This window comes from Coregonus clupeaformis, chromosome 24, assembly GCF_020615455.1.
Source record: "Coregonus clupeaformis isolate EN_2021a chromosome 24, ASM2061545v1, whole genome shotgun sequence".
NCBI classification, from domain to species: domain Eukaryota; kingdom Metazoa; phylum Chordata; class Actinopteri; order Salmoniformes; family Salmonidae; genus Coregonus; species Coregonus clupeaformis.
In genome coordinates, this window is record NC_059215.1 from 48847196 (window position 1) to 48862796 (window position 15601).

The 15601-nt window shown below is 47.9% G+C and overlaps 1 protein-coding gene across 1 annotated transcript in view; it reads right to left on the reverse strand.

The window, feature by feature from the left end:
• Positions 1–245: 245 nt before the first annotated feature.
• LOC121537712 (sodium-dependent neutral amino acid transporter SLC6A17) overlaps positions 246–15601 on the reverse strand; it is a 50892-nt gene continuing 35536 nt past the window's right edge. The window contains exons 4-12 of the mRNA XM_041845314.2: positions 15366–15495; positions 14304–14485; positions 8004–8114; positions 6015–6256; positions 5286–5478; positions 3487–3682; positions 1831–1990; positions 1476–1638; positions 246–951 (exon numbers count right to left, since the gene is read on the reverse strand). Coding sequence (XP_041701248.1) covers positions 577–951; positions 1476–1638; positions 1831–1990; positions 3487–3682; positions 5286–5478; positions 6015–6256; positions 8004–8114; positions 14304–14485; positions 15366–15495 — 1752 coding nt within the window. The 3' untranslated portion in view covers positions 246–576. The remainder of the gene's footprint in view (positions 952–1475; positions 1639–1830; positions 1991–3486; positions 3683–5285; positions 5479–6014; positions 6257–8003; positions 8115–14303; positions 14486–15365; positions 15496–15601) is intronic.

Here is a 15601-nt window from a genome sequence, read left to right on the forward strand (position 1 = left end):
GGCTGTGCTTTACATCTAGGTGAACAGTAGGGGGGCTGTGCTTTACAGCTAGGTGAACAGTAGGGGGGGGCTGTGCTTTACAGCTAGGTGAACAGTAGAGAGAGGGGGCTGTGCTTTACATCTAGGTGAACAGTAGAGGGGGGCTGTGCTTTACATCTAGGTGAACAGTAGGGGGGCTGTGCTTTACAGCTAGGTGAACAGTAGGGGGGGCTGTGCTTTACAGCTAGGTGAACAGTAGGGGGGGGCTGTGCTTTACAGCTAGGTGAACAGTAGAGGGGGGGGCTGTGCTTTACAGCTAGGTGAACAGTAGAGAGAGGGGGGGCTGTGCTTTACATCTAGGTGAACAGTAGAGGGGGGGGGCTGTGCTTTACATCTAGGTGAACAGTAGGGGGGGGGGCTGTGCTTTACAGCTAGGTGAACAGTAGAGGGGGGGAGTGGAGGAATGGAGTGGAAGGGGTTAGGTTGTGCTAAAACATCCCCCGGCAGTGCTCTTTCTCTCTTTCTCTCTCTCTGGAGGGGTTGTGCTGAGTTGTGTTTGATAGATAGGGTGTCTTGTGCTTCAATCAGTCAGATCGATCATAGTACGGACTCTGGTGAATTAATATTCTGATAACCCGTCTTGGTCGGTGTCCCGGTACCATATCCAGCCGTGTTGGTCATCTCCTGGGCTCCGCCGGGCCCCAGGTAGGGGCGGTGAGAGGGCATGGGCGAAGGGTTGGGGCTGGGGGTGCCTTTACTGAGGATGAAGCGGGACTCGTTCTCCTCCTCCAGGCCAGAGAGGTCCTTGGTCATGCCTTTACGGTAGGAGACGGACAGCTTGTTGGAGCCGTCAGAGAGCAGGTTGAAGTGGCGGGCGATGAAGACACAGGGGAGAGGAAGCATGGCGGCGATGATGAGGGAGTAGGCCACGCCCAGAGCCCACGGAGGGTAGGAGAGGAACTTCTCCGACGCCTAGCGGAGGGGGAAGACGAGAGGAAGGAGAGAGGAGAGGGAGGAGGAAGAAGAGGGAGGAGAGAGGAGAGAGTGAGTGAATTTATTAAATAATTAAAACATACACTGCTCAAAAAAATTAAGGGAACACTTAAACAACACAATGTAACTCCAAGTCAATCACACTTCTGAGAAATCAAACTGTCCACTTAGGAAGCAACACTGATTGACAATAAATGTCACATGCTGTTGTGCAAATGGAATAGACAACAGGTGGAAATTATAGGCAATTAGCAAGACACCCCCAATAAAGGACTGGTTTTGCAGGTGGTGACCACAGACCACTTCTCAGTTCCTATGCTTCCTGGCTGATGTTTTGGTCACTTTTGAATGCTGGCGGTGCTTTCACTCTAGTGGTAGCATGAGGGCAAGCAAATGGGGCAAGCAAATGCACATCTGAATACAAAGCAGATCGAAGGAGTGAGAAAGAGAGAGAAAAAGAGAGCGAGACAGAGAAGCTACCATGAGAGAGATGATTCACTGACCAGTTCCTCTACCCAGGCGTTGTACCCTGCTGGACTGACGGCCATCTCTATCACAGTGGCCACGATGAGCACGGTGAGACAGGCAGGAGACACGTACTTCCACATATAGAAATAGAAAGAGTAGGGTCTGAAACCCAACATGTCCTCTAGGTCCTGCATGAACCTGAGAGAGAGAGAGAGAGAGAGAGAGAGAGAGAGAGAGAGAGAGAGAGAGAGAGAGAGAGAGAGAGAGAGAGAGAGATTACACATGAGTTCTGAGCACATTCACCATGATACAAATCTACAAAGCCATTTCTCTGTGGCACTGCTGTAAAGTAATATTTAAGTGGCCCGTGTCACGTTATGTAACCAGTACCTCTTGGTGCCGTAGATCCAGGCCACAGATATATTCTCCAGTATGACCACCACAGTGAGAGGCAGGCCGGCGGAGTAGTCGTCAAACATGGTCACAAAGTAGTTCCCGGAGCGCTGGACGAACAGCAGGCCGCAGAAGAACGCCACAATGCAACAACCAACTGAGAAGAGGATAGGAGGAGGAGGAAACATTAATAATCATACATACAGAACACAAAAGAAGGCCCACTGAGAGAGGAAGATCCACGTTTCATCAGATCCATCATGGCTATTCAGACAGCCCTAACACATTTAAACAAGAGGAACACCTATTTGAGAATGCTGTTCATTTTACTACAGTTCAGCATTCAACACTATTGTTCCCTCCAAGCTCGACACTAAGCTCAGAGCCCCTGGGTCTGGACACCACCCTCTGGAACTGGATCCTGGATTTCCTGATGGGCATACCACAGGATGTGAGGATTGGCAACAAAACCTCCTCCACACTGGCTCTTAAAACAGGGCCCCCCCCCAGGGGTGTGTCCTCAGCCCTTTGCTGTACTCACTGTTCACCCACGTCTGTGTTGCTTCGCACGACACCAACTGCATCATCAAGTTTGCTGATGACACCACGGTTGTAGGCCTGATAACCAACAATGACGAGTCAGCCAATAGGGAGGAGGTAAGTGAACTGGCATTGTGGTGTCATGACAACAACCTCTCCCTCAACGTCATCAAAACAAAGGAGTTGATTGTTGACTTCAGGAAGTAGAGGAGGGAACATGCCCCTATCCACATCAATGGGACTGCAGTAGAGAGAGTCAGCAGTTTTAAGTTCCTTGGCGTCCACATCACCGAGGACTTGACATGGACCAACACCACCACTCTTGTCAAGAGGGCACAACAGCGTCTCTACTTCCTAAAGAGGCTGAAGAAATTCGTCATTGCCGCCCCAGGTCCTCCCCAATACCACCGCTGCACCATCGAGAGCGTCCTGACCGGTTGCAACACGGCCTGGTACGGGAATTGCTCCGTCCACGACCGAAAGGCGCTCCATCACTGGGACCGTGCTTCCACCCATCCAGAGACCACAGGATGTTGTTGGGGGAGACAGGCTCGTGGTAACGACTGAATAGGTGGAATGGAATCAAACACATCAAACACATGGTTCGATGCCATTCCATTCGCTCCATTCCAGTCATTATTATGAGCCGTCCTCCCCTCAGCAGCCTCCACTGCCAGAGACAGTTTCTATCTACAAGCCATCAGACTGCTGAACACTTTAACTGGACTAACCACCTGCACTGACTCTCGGAATCTTATCACACATGTTTATTCTGTTCTACTGAGACATTTACTTTATGTTCCTATTCTTATCTTTCATTATTTCTTATTGTTGTTGCATTGTCCAGAAGGAACCTGCCAGGAAGCATTTGGTTGGACGGTGTATACCATGCGTAGCTTGTACACAGGACTAATAAAACAAATGAAACTTGAAGAGTCGAGAGGAAAGATGTCAGGCTGATTATGTGACTACATCTCTAATGCAAAGTAAGGCGTTCAACAAGTTGTGTCTTTCAACAGCCATTGGCTGATGCCAACAGACCTTTGACTAATGACTGATGAAGAATCAATCTATCGACCAATCAACCAACCAACCAATCAACAGAAGCCTCACCACAGAGGAATTCCTTGCGTATCTTGGGGAAGGCGTCCAGTACAGGTGTGGTGATCCCTGTCATGGTGCCGATCATGGACCCCAGCCCCAGGTTAATCAGCATGAAGAAGAACATGACGGACCAGAACGGAGAGGCAGGGAAGTGGGTCATGGCCTCAGTGAAGGCAATGAAGGCCAGGCCTGTACCCTGCACTGACTGGAGAGAGAGAGAGAGAGAAAGAAAAACCAAGAGAGATGTTTTATGTAGGGGAGAGTGGGGTAAGTTGAGCCATTTTTTTACATTCAGCATCACTCCGTCAAGGGGTATTCTTTCTAACAAAGATATCTACATATATTTCAGGATGTTGTTTATCCCTGGAAATAATCAGAATTCATGTAAACATTACAGTTTTAAAACATAGCTTGCCCCAAAAAAGTGGTCTCTTGGCACAATTTACCCCGGGTATGGGGTAAGCTGAGCCGCGGGACAGGGTAAGATAAGCCCTGAAATATTACCACTACCTTTTTAAAACCACGTCTATCTCAATTTACCAAACACAATTCAACACAATCACAATCACTTTTTTTTTTTTAAAGCATTTTTTACACAGGCTTAACGCCTAACAAACACTGTGTACTTTTAAAAAAACACTTTTAACATCGGCCAGGCCCTGTTGTTACCATATTATCCCAGAGATAATGCCTTGCATTACGCCTAGGAAGAAAACATTTCCATTTGCTCAACTTGCCATTGGCTCAACCATTGGCTCAACTTACCCCAAGGCTATTGGATCAATTTACCCCATGGCTATTGGATCAACTTACCCCATGGCTATTGGATCAATTTACCCCATGGCTATTGGATCAACTTACCCCATGGCTATTGGATCAACTTACCCCATGGCTATTGGATCAACTTACCCCATGGCTATTGGCTCAACTTACCCCATGGCTATTGGATCAACTTACCCCAAGGCTATTGGATCAACTTACCCCATGGCTATTGGATCAACTTACCCCATGGCTATTGGATCAACTTACCCCAAGGCTATTGGATCAACTTACCCCATGGCTATTGGATCAACTTACCCCAAGGCAAACATTTTGACTATATTAGTCCACACAGCGACAAGGATGCACTTTCATGCTAGGCTCAGGATACAGTGGTCCAGGCCAACATACCTTGTTGAGTTCGTCCTCCAGGATACAGGGGTCCAGGCCAACATACCTTGTTGAGTTCGTCCTCCAGGATACAGTGGTCCAGGCCAAAATACCTTGTTGAGTTCGTCCTCCAGGATACAGGGGTCCAGGCCAAAATACCTTGTTGAGTTCGTCCTCCAGGATACAGGGGTCCAGGCCAACATACCTTGTTGAGTTCGTCCTCCAGGATACAGGGGTCCAGGCCAACATACCTTGTTGAGTTCGTCCTCCAGGATACAGTGGTCCAGGCCAACATACCTTGTTGAGTTCGTCCTCCAGGATACAGGGTCCAGGCCAACATACCTTGTTGAGTTCGTCCTCCAGGATACAGGGTCCAGGCCAAAATACCTTGTTGAGTTCGTCCTCCAGTACAGGGGTCCAGGCCAACATACCTTGTTGAGTTCGTCCTAGGATACAGGGGTCCAGGCCAAAATACCTTGTTGAGTTCGTCCTCCAGGATACAGGGGTCCAGGCCAACATACCTTGTTGAGTTCGTCCTCCAGGATACAGGGGTCCAGGCCAACATACCTTGTTGAGTTCGTCCTCCAGGATACAGGGGTCCAGGCCAACATACCTTGTTGAGTTCGTCCTCCAGGATACAGGGGTCCAGGCCAACATACCTTGTTGAGTTCGTCCTCCAGTACACAGGGGTCCAGTCCTAGCTGATCGAAGCTGTCCTCCCTGACAGTCTTGATCACTCCATACATCTCCTGATAGTCCACAGCTGACAGGTGAGAGAAGTTGATGTGGGGAGGGATCAGCTCAGGACTCAACACACCTGAGTTCAGGTAACCTAGGATCTTCTCTGCACTCCTGTAGACAGGAGGAGAGAAGAGAGGAGGGTAGGGTTAGGGTTAGTACTGAAGAAGAGCTCATCTATTTTTTACAATGACAATATGCGATTGGTTAAGCTATTTGAGTTTGATTAAACTATTTGAGTTTGGTTGAGTTATCTGTTGACAAGAGTGAGATCCGAATTCAAACAAAAACAGATTAACGACCTGTGCACTGTCATTTACTGTAGTGTTTACAGAGATCACCATCTCAGCCAATGTCTGGTAGATTGTGTCTAAAAGTGTATTGCTGTGCCCAGGTCATTAGTCCTGCGTTGGATTGAATCCTGGCCTAAGCTTTTTTGAATTAGTATGCACTGCAAAACAGACATAAACTGTCCCATAATGATTCAAACGTAAGCCAAGAGGAACGACTGAGTGGACAGCAGATTTACTCCAACGACACATAATATTAAATCAGGATTACAAAGCAGATTTACTCCAGAAGACAGCACAAACAGATCTGGGACCAGAAGACAGCACAAACCGATCTGGGACCAGGCTAAATATACTCACTCCACAACACATTTCTCGTTCATGATGTTGGCCTTGAACCCCAGCACGGCGAACACCACCAGCGTAGCCAGGATGGAGGTGATGAAGTTGATGATGGAGACCAGCGCTGCGTCAAAGTGGCAGTTGTTGTCCCGCTTGTTGTAGCTGGAGAAGGCTATGACCCCTCCGAACCCTAACCCCAGGGCGAAGAACACCTGGGTGGCTGCCTCCCTCCAAACCTGGGGCTCCAGCATCTTCTCCAACTGGCGTTAGAGGTAAAAAATAAAATAGGTTTTATTGTCACATACACCAGAAATGTGTTGTTTTACAGGGTCAGCCATAGCAGTACAGCACCCCTGGAGCAAATTAGGGTTAAGTGACTTGCTCAAGGGCACATCGACAGATGTATTCAAACCAGCAACCTTTCGGTTACTGGCCCAACGCTCTAACCACTAGGCTACCTGCCGCCTGTTTGAGGTTAGAGGTCAGGGGCAAAGGTCAACAACTTAATGCTCCACACACAATCACGCTCTAATTTGACATTTCTGTCAAATGTATACCTTCAGAGGAAAAATACATTACTAAGCGTGAGTACCTCAGTCAGCCTTTAGAGGGCGACAACAACCACACTTTCACATTTTCAGTCTTAAAGTGAATACTAACGACTCACAGTAAATTAAGGATCTGGTACAGTACTGAGGCTCTGAATCCATTAATTAATGATGGTTGAGTGTCCTTTATATAAAGCATATCCCCTAATCCACATTATAAATCAAGGATGAGGAGAAAATACTGCAGGACAAACACTGCACTGCGACTAGAGTTTCCTACCCCTACATAGAATCCAGTTCAGACAGACAAACAGACACTGCCATATCAGGAAACATTTCTCTCCTCTCAGGATGTGAGCTCTGTAACAATGCTCTCTAGTCTGAGTGTGTGATGAGAGCCATAGCCCTGTGTTTGAGATGGAGTCAGAGATAGTGTTGGACGTTGGATGGCTGTGTCGTACCTTTGGGTACACAACGTGCAGACTGACGTTACATTTTACATTTACATTTTAGTCATTTAGCAGACGCTCTTATCCAGAGCGACTTACAGTTAGTGAATACATATATATATATTTTTATACTGGCCCCCCGTGGGAATCGAACCCACAACCCTGGCGTTGCAAATGCCATGCTCTATCAACTGAGCTACATCCCTGCCGGCCATTGCCTCCCCTACCCTGGACGACGCTGGGCCAATTGTGCGCCGCCCATGAGTCTCCCGGTCGCGGCCGGCTGCGACAGAGGCTGGATTCGAACCAGGATCTCTAGTGGCACAGTTAGCACTGCGATGCAGTGCCTTAGACCACTGCGCCACTCAGGAGGTTAGCATGTCAGACTGAGGTTAACGTGTCACACTGAGGTTAGCGTGCAGACTGAGGTTAGCGTGCAGACTGAGGTTGCGTGTCAGACTGAGGTTAGCGTGCAGACTGAGGTTAGCGTGCAGACTGAGGTTAGCGTGTCAGACTGAGGTTAGCGTGTCAGACTGAGGTTAGCGTGTCAGACTGAGGTTAGCGTGTCAGACTGAGGTTAGCGTGTCAGACTGAGGTTAGCGTGTCAGACTGAGGTTAGCGTGTCAGACTGAGGTTAGCGTGTCAGACTGAGGTTAGCGAGTCAGACTGAGGTTAGCGTGTCAGACTGAGGTTAGCGAGTCAGACTGAGGTTAGCGTGTCAGACTGAGGTTAGCATGTCAGACTGAGGTTAGCGTGTCAGACTGAGGTTAGCGTGTCAGACTGAGGTTAGCGAGTCAGACTGAGGTTAGCGTGTCAGACTGAGGTTAGCGTGCCAGACTGAGGTTAGCATGTCAGACTGAGGTTAGCGTGTGTGTTATCTTTTATAATGAATATATGAACCTTTGGGGCTGTAATTCTCAGAGCCACAGATGAAGGATGGTGTGGTGCGTACCTTTTGGGGTGTGTGTGTATGTGTGTACCGTTTGGAGTGTGTGTGTGTGTGTGTGTACCTTTGGGGTGAACATGTGAGCGATGCCGTCAACAGATCCTTTGAGCATCAGGCCTCTGACGAGGAAACAGATCAACACCACGTAGGGGAAGAGAGAGCTGAAGTACATCACCTGAGGGGAGAGAAAACACACACACACACAGACACACATGCACAAATGCACACACACACACACGTGCACGCAGGCGCGCACACACACACACAAACACACACAAACTGTTATCATGAAGAATATGACCTGAGGGGGGCGACAGACAGAGGGCGACACACACATCAAGCTGTTACCATGGACACTACCACACTGCCGTAGTCTCACAGTGTAGAAGACGCTAAGACAGACATGGGCATACATGCACACACTGTATATTCACGCACACACTGTATATACACGCACACAGAGCCCAGAGTATGTACTTGTTGTGGTTGTGTAGATCTGTGTAGTGTTCCCTGATGTAGAGAGGAATCCTTGAGGTTGAGAGAGAGAGAGAGAGAGAGAGAGAGAGAGAGAGAGAGAGAGAGAGAGAGAGAGAGAGAGAGAGAGAGAGAGAGAGAGAGAGAGAGAGAGAGTCTCTTCCTCAAGCATTTCTGTGAATGTCTTCGGCCTTGCTACCATAATGGGATTATTACAGAGTCCCATGTTTTAAAGAGTGCTTTCAAAATGTCAACATATTCCCTGTATAGTGCACTGCTTTTGACCAGGGCCACTGGAAAAAAAAGTAGGGAATAGGGTGCCATTTGGAACGCAGAAAGAGTGTGTCAGATCTTGGCAATGTATCTTATGAATTTCCCTATTCCACAATGTGGGTTGGATGTTGTGTTGTGATCATGACTCATTGTTTGGACTGAGATGAAAGCACATTGTTATTCTGAATATAGTGCACTATATAGGGAATAGGGTGCCATTTGGGATGCAGAGTTGTGAGCCAGCCAACATGCACTACATTACCAAAAGTATGTGGACACCTGCTCATCGAACATCTAATTCCAAAATCATGGGCATTAATATGGAGTTGGTCCCCCCTTTGCTGCTCTTCTGGGAAGGCTTTCCACTAGATGTTGGAACATTGCTGCGGGGACTTGCTTCCATTCAGCCACGAGTATTAGTGAGGTCGGGCACTGATGTTGGGCGATTAAGCCTGGCTCGCAGTCTGCGTTCCAATTCATCCCAAAGGTGTTTGATGGGGTTGAGGTCAGGGCTCTGTGCAGGCCAGTAAAGTTCTTCCACACCAATCTCAACAAACTATTTCTGTACGGACCTCGCTTTGTGCACAGGGGCATTGACATTCTTAAACTGGAAAGGCCTTCCCCAAACTGTTTCCACAAAGTTGGAAGCACAGAATAGTTTAGAATGTCATTGTATGCTGTAGCGTTAAGATTTCCCTTCACTGGAACTAAGGGGCCTAGCCGGAACCATGAAAAACAGCCCCAGACCATTATTCCTTTTCCACCGAACTTTACAGTTGGCACTATGCATTGGGACAGATAGCGTTCTCCTGGCATCCGCTAAACCCAGATTCCTCTGTCGGACTGCCAGATTGTGAAGCGTGATTCATCACTCCAGAGAACGCGTTTCCACTGCTCCAGAGTCCAATGGCAGCGAGCTTTACACCACTCCAGCCGACGCGGCATTGTGCATGGTGATCTTAGGCTTGTGTGCGGCTGCTCGGCCATGGAAACCCATTTCATGAAGCTCCCGACTAACAGTTCTTGTGCTGACGTTGCTTCCAGACGTAGTTTGGAACTCTGTAGTGTGTGTTGCAACCGAGGACAGCACTTGGCGGTCCCGTTCTGTGAGCTTGTGTGGCCTACCACTTCACGGCTGAGGCGTTGTTGCTCCTAGACGTTTCCACTTCACAATAACAGCACTTACAGTTGACCGGGGCAGCTCTAGCAGGGCAGAAATTTGACGAACTGACTTGTTGGAAAGGTGGCATCCTATGACGGTGCCACGTTGAAAGTCACTGAGCTCCTCAGTGAGGCCATTGTACTGCCAATGTTTGTCTATGGAGATTGCATGGCTGTGTGCTCGATTCTATACACCTGTCAGCAACGGGTCTGGCATGAAATAGCCAAATCCACTAATTTGAAGGGGTGTCCACATACTTTTGTATATATAGTGTATTATCTAACCACACTGAGCCTAGTGGCCTCTTAAGACTAACCTCATCAATTTTGCATGCTTCTTTCCCCATAACATAAGAAAATACAAAAATAGTATTGAATCGTGATATGCTTTAGCACTTTAGCCTTTCTCATCATAAGTTATGTCACAATTCAGCCAGTATAAAACTCTTCATGAAAATCAATATACGTACACAGATGAGAGGACATATACAGTGGGGAAAAAAAGTATTTAGTCAGCCACCAATTGTGCAAGTTCTCCCACTTAAAAATATGAGAGAGGCCTGTAATTTTCATCATAGGTACACGTCAACTATGACAGAGAAAATGAGGAAAAAAAATCCCGAAAATCACATTGTAGGATTTGTAATGAATTTATTTACAAATTATGGTGGAAAATAAGTATTTGGTCAATAACAAAAGTTTCTCAATACTTTGTTATATACCCTTTGTTGGTAATGACACAGGTCAAACGTTTTCTGTAAGTCTTCACAAGGTTTTCACACACTGTTGCTGGTATTTTGGCCCATTCCTCCATGCAGATCTCCTCTAGAGCAGTGATGTTTTGGGGCTGTCGCTGGGCAATACGGACTTTCAACTCCCGCCAAAGATTTTCTATGGGGTTGAGATCTGGAGACTGTCTAGGCCACTCCAGGACCTTGAAATGCTTCTTACGAAGCCACTCCTTCGTTGCCCGGGTGGTGTGTTTGGGATCATTGTCATGCTGAAAGACCCAGCCACGTTTCATCTTCAATGCCCTTGCTGATGGAAGGAGGTTTTCACTCAAAATCTCATGATACATGGCCCCATTCATTCTTTCCTTTACGGATCAGTCGTCCTGGTCCCTTTGCAGAAAAACAGCCCCAAAGCATGATGTTTCCACCCCCATGCTTCACAGTAGGTATGGTGTTCTTTGGATGCAACTCAGCATTCTTTGTCCTCCAAACACGACGAGTTGAGTTTTTACCAAAAAGTTCTATTTTGGTTTCATCTGACATTCTCCCAATCCTCTTCTGGATCATCCAAATGCACTCTAGCAAACTTCAGACGGGCCTGGACATGTACTGGCTTAAGCAGGGGGACACGTCTTTTACTGCAGGATTTGAGTCCCTGGCAGCGTAGTGTGTTACTGATGGTAGGCTTTGTTACTTTGGTCCCAGCTGTCTGCAGGTCATTCACTAGGTCCCCCCGTGTGGTTCTGGGATTTTTGCTCACCGTTCTTGTGATCATTTTGACCCCCACAGGGTGAGATCTTGCGTGGAGCCCCAGATCGAGGGAGATTATCAGTGGTCTTGTATGTCTTCCATTTCCTAATAATTGCTCCCACAGTTGATTTCTTCAAACCAAGCTGCTTACCTATTGCAGATTCAGTCTTCCCAGCCTGGTGCAGGTCTACAATTTTGTTTCTGGTGTCCTTTGACAGCTCTTTGGTCTTGGCCATAGTGGAGTTTGGAGTGTGACTGTTTGAGGTTGTGGACAGGTGTCTTTTATACTGATAACAAGTTCAAATAGGTGCCATTAATACAGGTAACGAGTGGAGGACAGAGGAGCCTCTTAAAGAAGAAGTTACAGGTCTGTGAGAGCCAGAAATCTTGCTTGTTTGTAGGTGACCAAATACTTACTTTCCACCATAATTTGCAAATAAATTCATTAAAAATCCTACAATGTGATTTTCTGGATTTTTTTTTCTCATTTTGTCTGTCATAGTTGACGTGTACCTATGATGAAAATTACAGGCCTCTCTCATCTTTTTAAGTGGGATAACTTGCACAATTGGTGGCTGACTAAATAATTGTTTTCCCCACTGTATTCATACAGTGTGGTAGTTATAGAAAGTCTATAGGGAAATATCTGGATTTGAAACAGTAGAAACTCCAGCACACAAGTATTCTATAACACTCCACAAACAACTGAATGGATCTCTTGAGCCGCCTTCAAGAACAATTTCAACAATACCAGTGTTTCTTTCTCAAGTAACCCCTCCCCCACTGTCTTACCACATAATCACGTTACAACAACATACAGGAGCTGTTGGAAGACAATGCCCCTGTACCTTTCCAGAGCCATATATACCTTCAGATAGTGTATATATGCAGTGCCTTCGGAAAGTATTCAGACCCCGTGACTTTTTCCACATTTTGTTAGGTTACCTCATCAATCTACACACAATACCCCATAATGACAAAGCAAAAACAGGTTTTTAAAAATGTTTGCAAATGTATTAAAAATCAAAACCGAAATATTACATTTACATAAGTATTCAGACCCTTTACTCAGTACTTTGTTGAAGCACCTTTGGCAGCAATTACAGCCTTGAGTATGACGCTACAAGCTTGGCACACCTGTATTTGGGAAGTTTCTCCCATTCTTCTCTGCAGATCCGCTCAAGCTCTGTCAGGTTGGATGGGGAGTGTTGCTGCACAGCTATTTTCAGGTCTCTCCAGAGATGTTCGATCGGGTTCAGGTCCGGGCTCTGGATGGGCCACTCAAGGACATTCAGAGACTTGTCCCGAAGCCACTGCTGCGTTGTCTTGGCTGTGTGCTTAGGGTCATTGTCCTGTTGGAAGGTAAACCTTTGCCCCAGTCTGAGGTCCTAAGCGCTCTGGAGCAGGTTTTCATCAAGGATCTCTCTGTACTTTCCTCCGTTCATCTTTGCCTCAATCCTGACTAGTCTCCCAGTCCCTGCCGCTGAAAAACATCCCCACAGCATGATGCTGCCACCACCATGCTACACCGTAGGGATGGTGCCAGGTTTCCTTCAGATGTGACGCTTGGCATTCAGGCCAAAGAGTTCAATCATCAGACCAGAGAATCTTATTTACATTTATATTTTAGTCATTTAGCAGACGCTCTTATCCAGAGCGACTTACAGTTAGTGAGTGCATACATTATTTTATTTTTCATACTGGCCCCCCGTGGGAATTGAACCCACAACCCTGGCATTGCAAACGCCATGCTCTACCAACTGAGCTACATCCCTGCCGGCCATTCCCTCCCCTACCCTGGACGACGCAGGGCCAATTATGCGCCGCCCAATGGGTCTCCCGGTCGCGGCCGGCTACGACAGAGCCTGGATTCGAACCAGGATCTCTAGTGGCACAGCTAGCACTGCGATGCAGTGCCTTAGGCCACTGCGCCACTCGGGAGAGTTGTCTGAGAGCTTTTAGGTGGCTTTTTTGGCAAACTCCAAGTGGCTGTCATGTGCCTTTTACTGAGGGGTGGCTTCCATCTGGCCACTCTACCATAAAGGCCTGATTGGTGGAGTGCTGCAGAGATGGTTGTCCTTTTGGAAGGTTCTCCCATCTCCACAGAGGAACTCTAGAGCTCTGTCAGAGTGACCATTGAGTTCTTGGTCACCTCCCTGACCAAGGCCCTTCTCCCCAGATTGCTCAGGAAGGCGGCCAGCTCTAGGAAGAGTCTTTGTGGTTCCAAACTGATGGAGGCCACTGTGTTCTTGGGGACCTTCAATGCTGCAGAAATGTTTTGTTACCCTTCCCCAGATCTGTGCCTCGACACAATCCTGTCTCGGAGCTCTAAGGACAATTCCTTCGACCTCATGGCTTTTGAACCGTGGGACCTTACATAGACAGGTGTGTGCCTTTCCAAATCATGTCCAATCAACTGAATTTACCACAGGTGGACTCCAATCAAGTTGTAGAAACATCTCAAGTATGATCAATGGAAACAGGATGCACCTGAGCTCAATTTCGAGTCTTATAGCAAAGGGTCTGAATACTTATGCAAATAAGGTATTTCAATTTTTTCTAAAAACATGTTTTCTCTTTGTCATTATGGGGTATTGTGTGTAGATTGTTGAGGATTTTTATTTATTTAATCAATTTTAGAATAACGCTGTAACGTAACAATGTGGAAAAGGTCAAGGGGTCTGAATACTTTCCGAAGGCACTGTACATTTGTTTAACCTTTATTTAACTAGGCAAGTCAGTTAAGAACAAATTCTTATTTACAATGACGGCCTACACCGGCCAAACCCGGACTACGCTGGACCAATTGTGCGCCGCCCTATGGGACTCCCAATCACGGCCGGTTGTGATACAGCCTGGAATCGAACCAGGGGGTCTGTAGTGACGCCTCAAGCACTGAGATGCAGTGCCTTAGACCGCTGCGCCACTCGGGAGCCCATATGTACTGTATGTATATATACGTCCCTGCCTGTTACCTTCCCAGATGACTGGATGCCCTTGATCACTGCCAGACAGACGATGAGCCAGGCGGCGAACAGGGACAGGGTCATCCTCCAGTTCAGGCCTCCGCTGTCCTCGATGGTGCTGGTGATGTTCAGGGTCTGCCTGTACCAGAAGTAGGTAGTGGCAGAAGACTTTTCACACTCTGGTTCAATTACTAGAGGAGGAGAGGGGGAGGAGAGAGGAGGAGAGGGGGAGGAGAGAGAAGGGGAGGAGAGAGGGGAGAGGGGGAGGAGAGAGAAGGGGAGGAGAGGGGAGAGGGGGAGGAGGAGAAGGGGAGAGGGGGAGGTGAGAGGGAGGAGAGAGGGGAGGGGGGAGGAGAGAGAAGGGGAGGAGAGAGGGGAGAGGGGGAGGAGGAGAAGGTGAGAGGGGGAGGAGAGAGGGGAGAGGGGAGGGAGAGGCGAGAGAAGGGGAGGAGAGGGGAAAGGGGGAGGAGAGGGGAAAGGGGGAGGAGAGGGGAAAGAGGGAGGAGGAGGAGAAGGGGAGAGGGGGAGGAGAGAGGTGAGAGAGGGGGAGGAGAGAGGTGAGAGAGGGGGAGGAGAGAGGGGAGAGAGGGGGAGGAGAGAGGAGAGAGGGGGAGGAGAGAGGAGAGAGGGGAGGGGAGAGGGGGAGGAGAAGGTTTGAGAAATGTGAAGTGAGAAATAGAAATAGCTGTGAAATAGAGTGAAGTCTAAGATTGCTGTCTATCTGTCTGTCTGTCTGTCTATTTGCTGTCTATCTGTCTGTCTATCTATCTGTCTGTCTATCTGCCATATATCTGCTGAGCTGAGCTGAACTGTGTGGGATAGTCCTTAACTGATCTGAGAGAGCAGCTCTGATGCAGCATCATGTCAGAACGTATGACCCAGTCTCTGTGTGTATTCAGCAGCTGTCAAAGAGTGACGGCAGGCAGCTGCAGCACACAGCCAGTCAAGAGGCAGGAGGCAGGGAACCTCATGTTAGCCTTTTGCTCATCCACTCACCTCACATTAGCATTACGTTAGCATGTTAGTATTAGCTGTCTGTACGTTCTGAGAGTATTTGTGTTTTGTACTCACTGGCTTGGCTCCCGTTGACCACCCTGATGGGGCACTCTGCCCAGGGCAGTGGGTACTGGAATGACTGGAAGAAGTAGAAGATACTCCAGCCGATGATCACGTTGTAGTACAGGCCCACGAAACCACACACCTAGTGAGACAGACAGAGAGGAGACAGAGAGAGGTAGAGCTGTCACTGGCTTGTACTAAAGGCCCACGAAGCCACACACCTAAAGGAGAGACAGAGAGGAGACAGA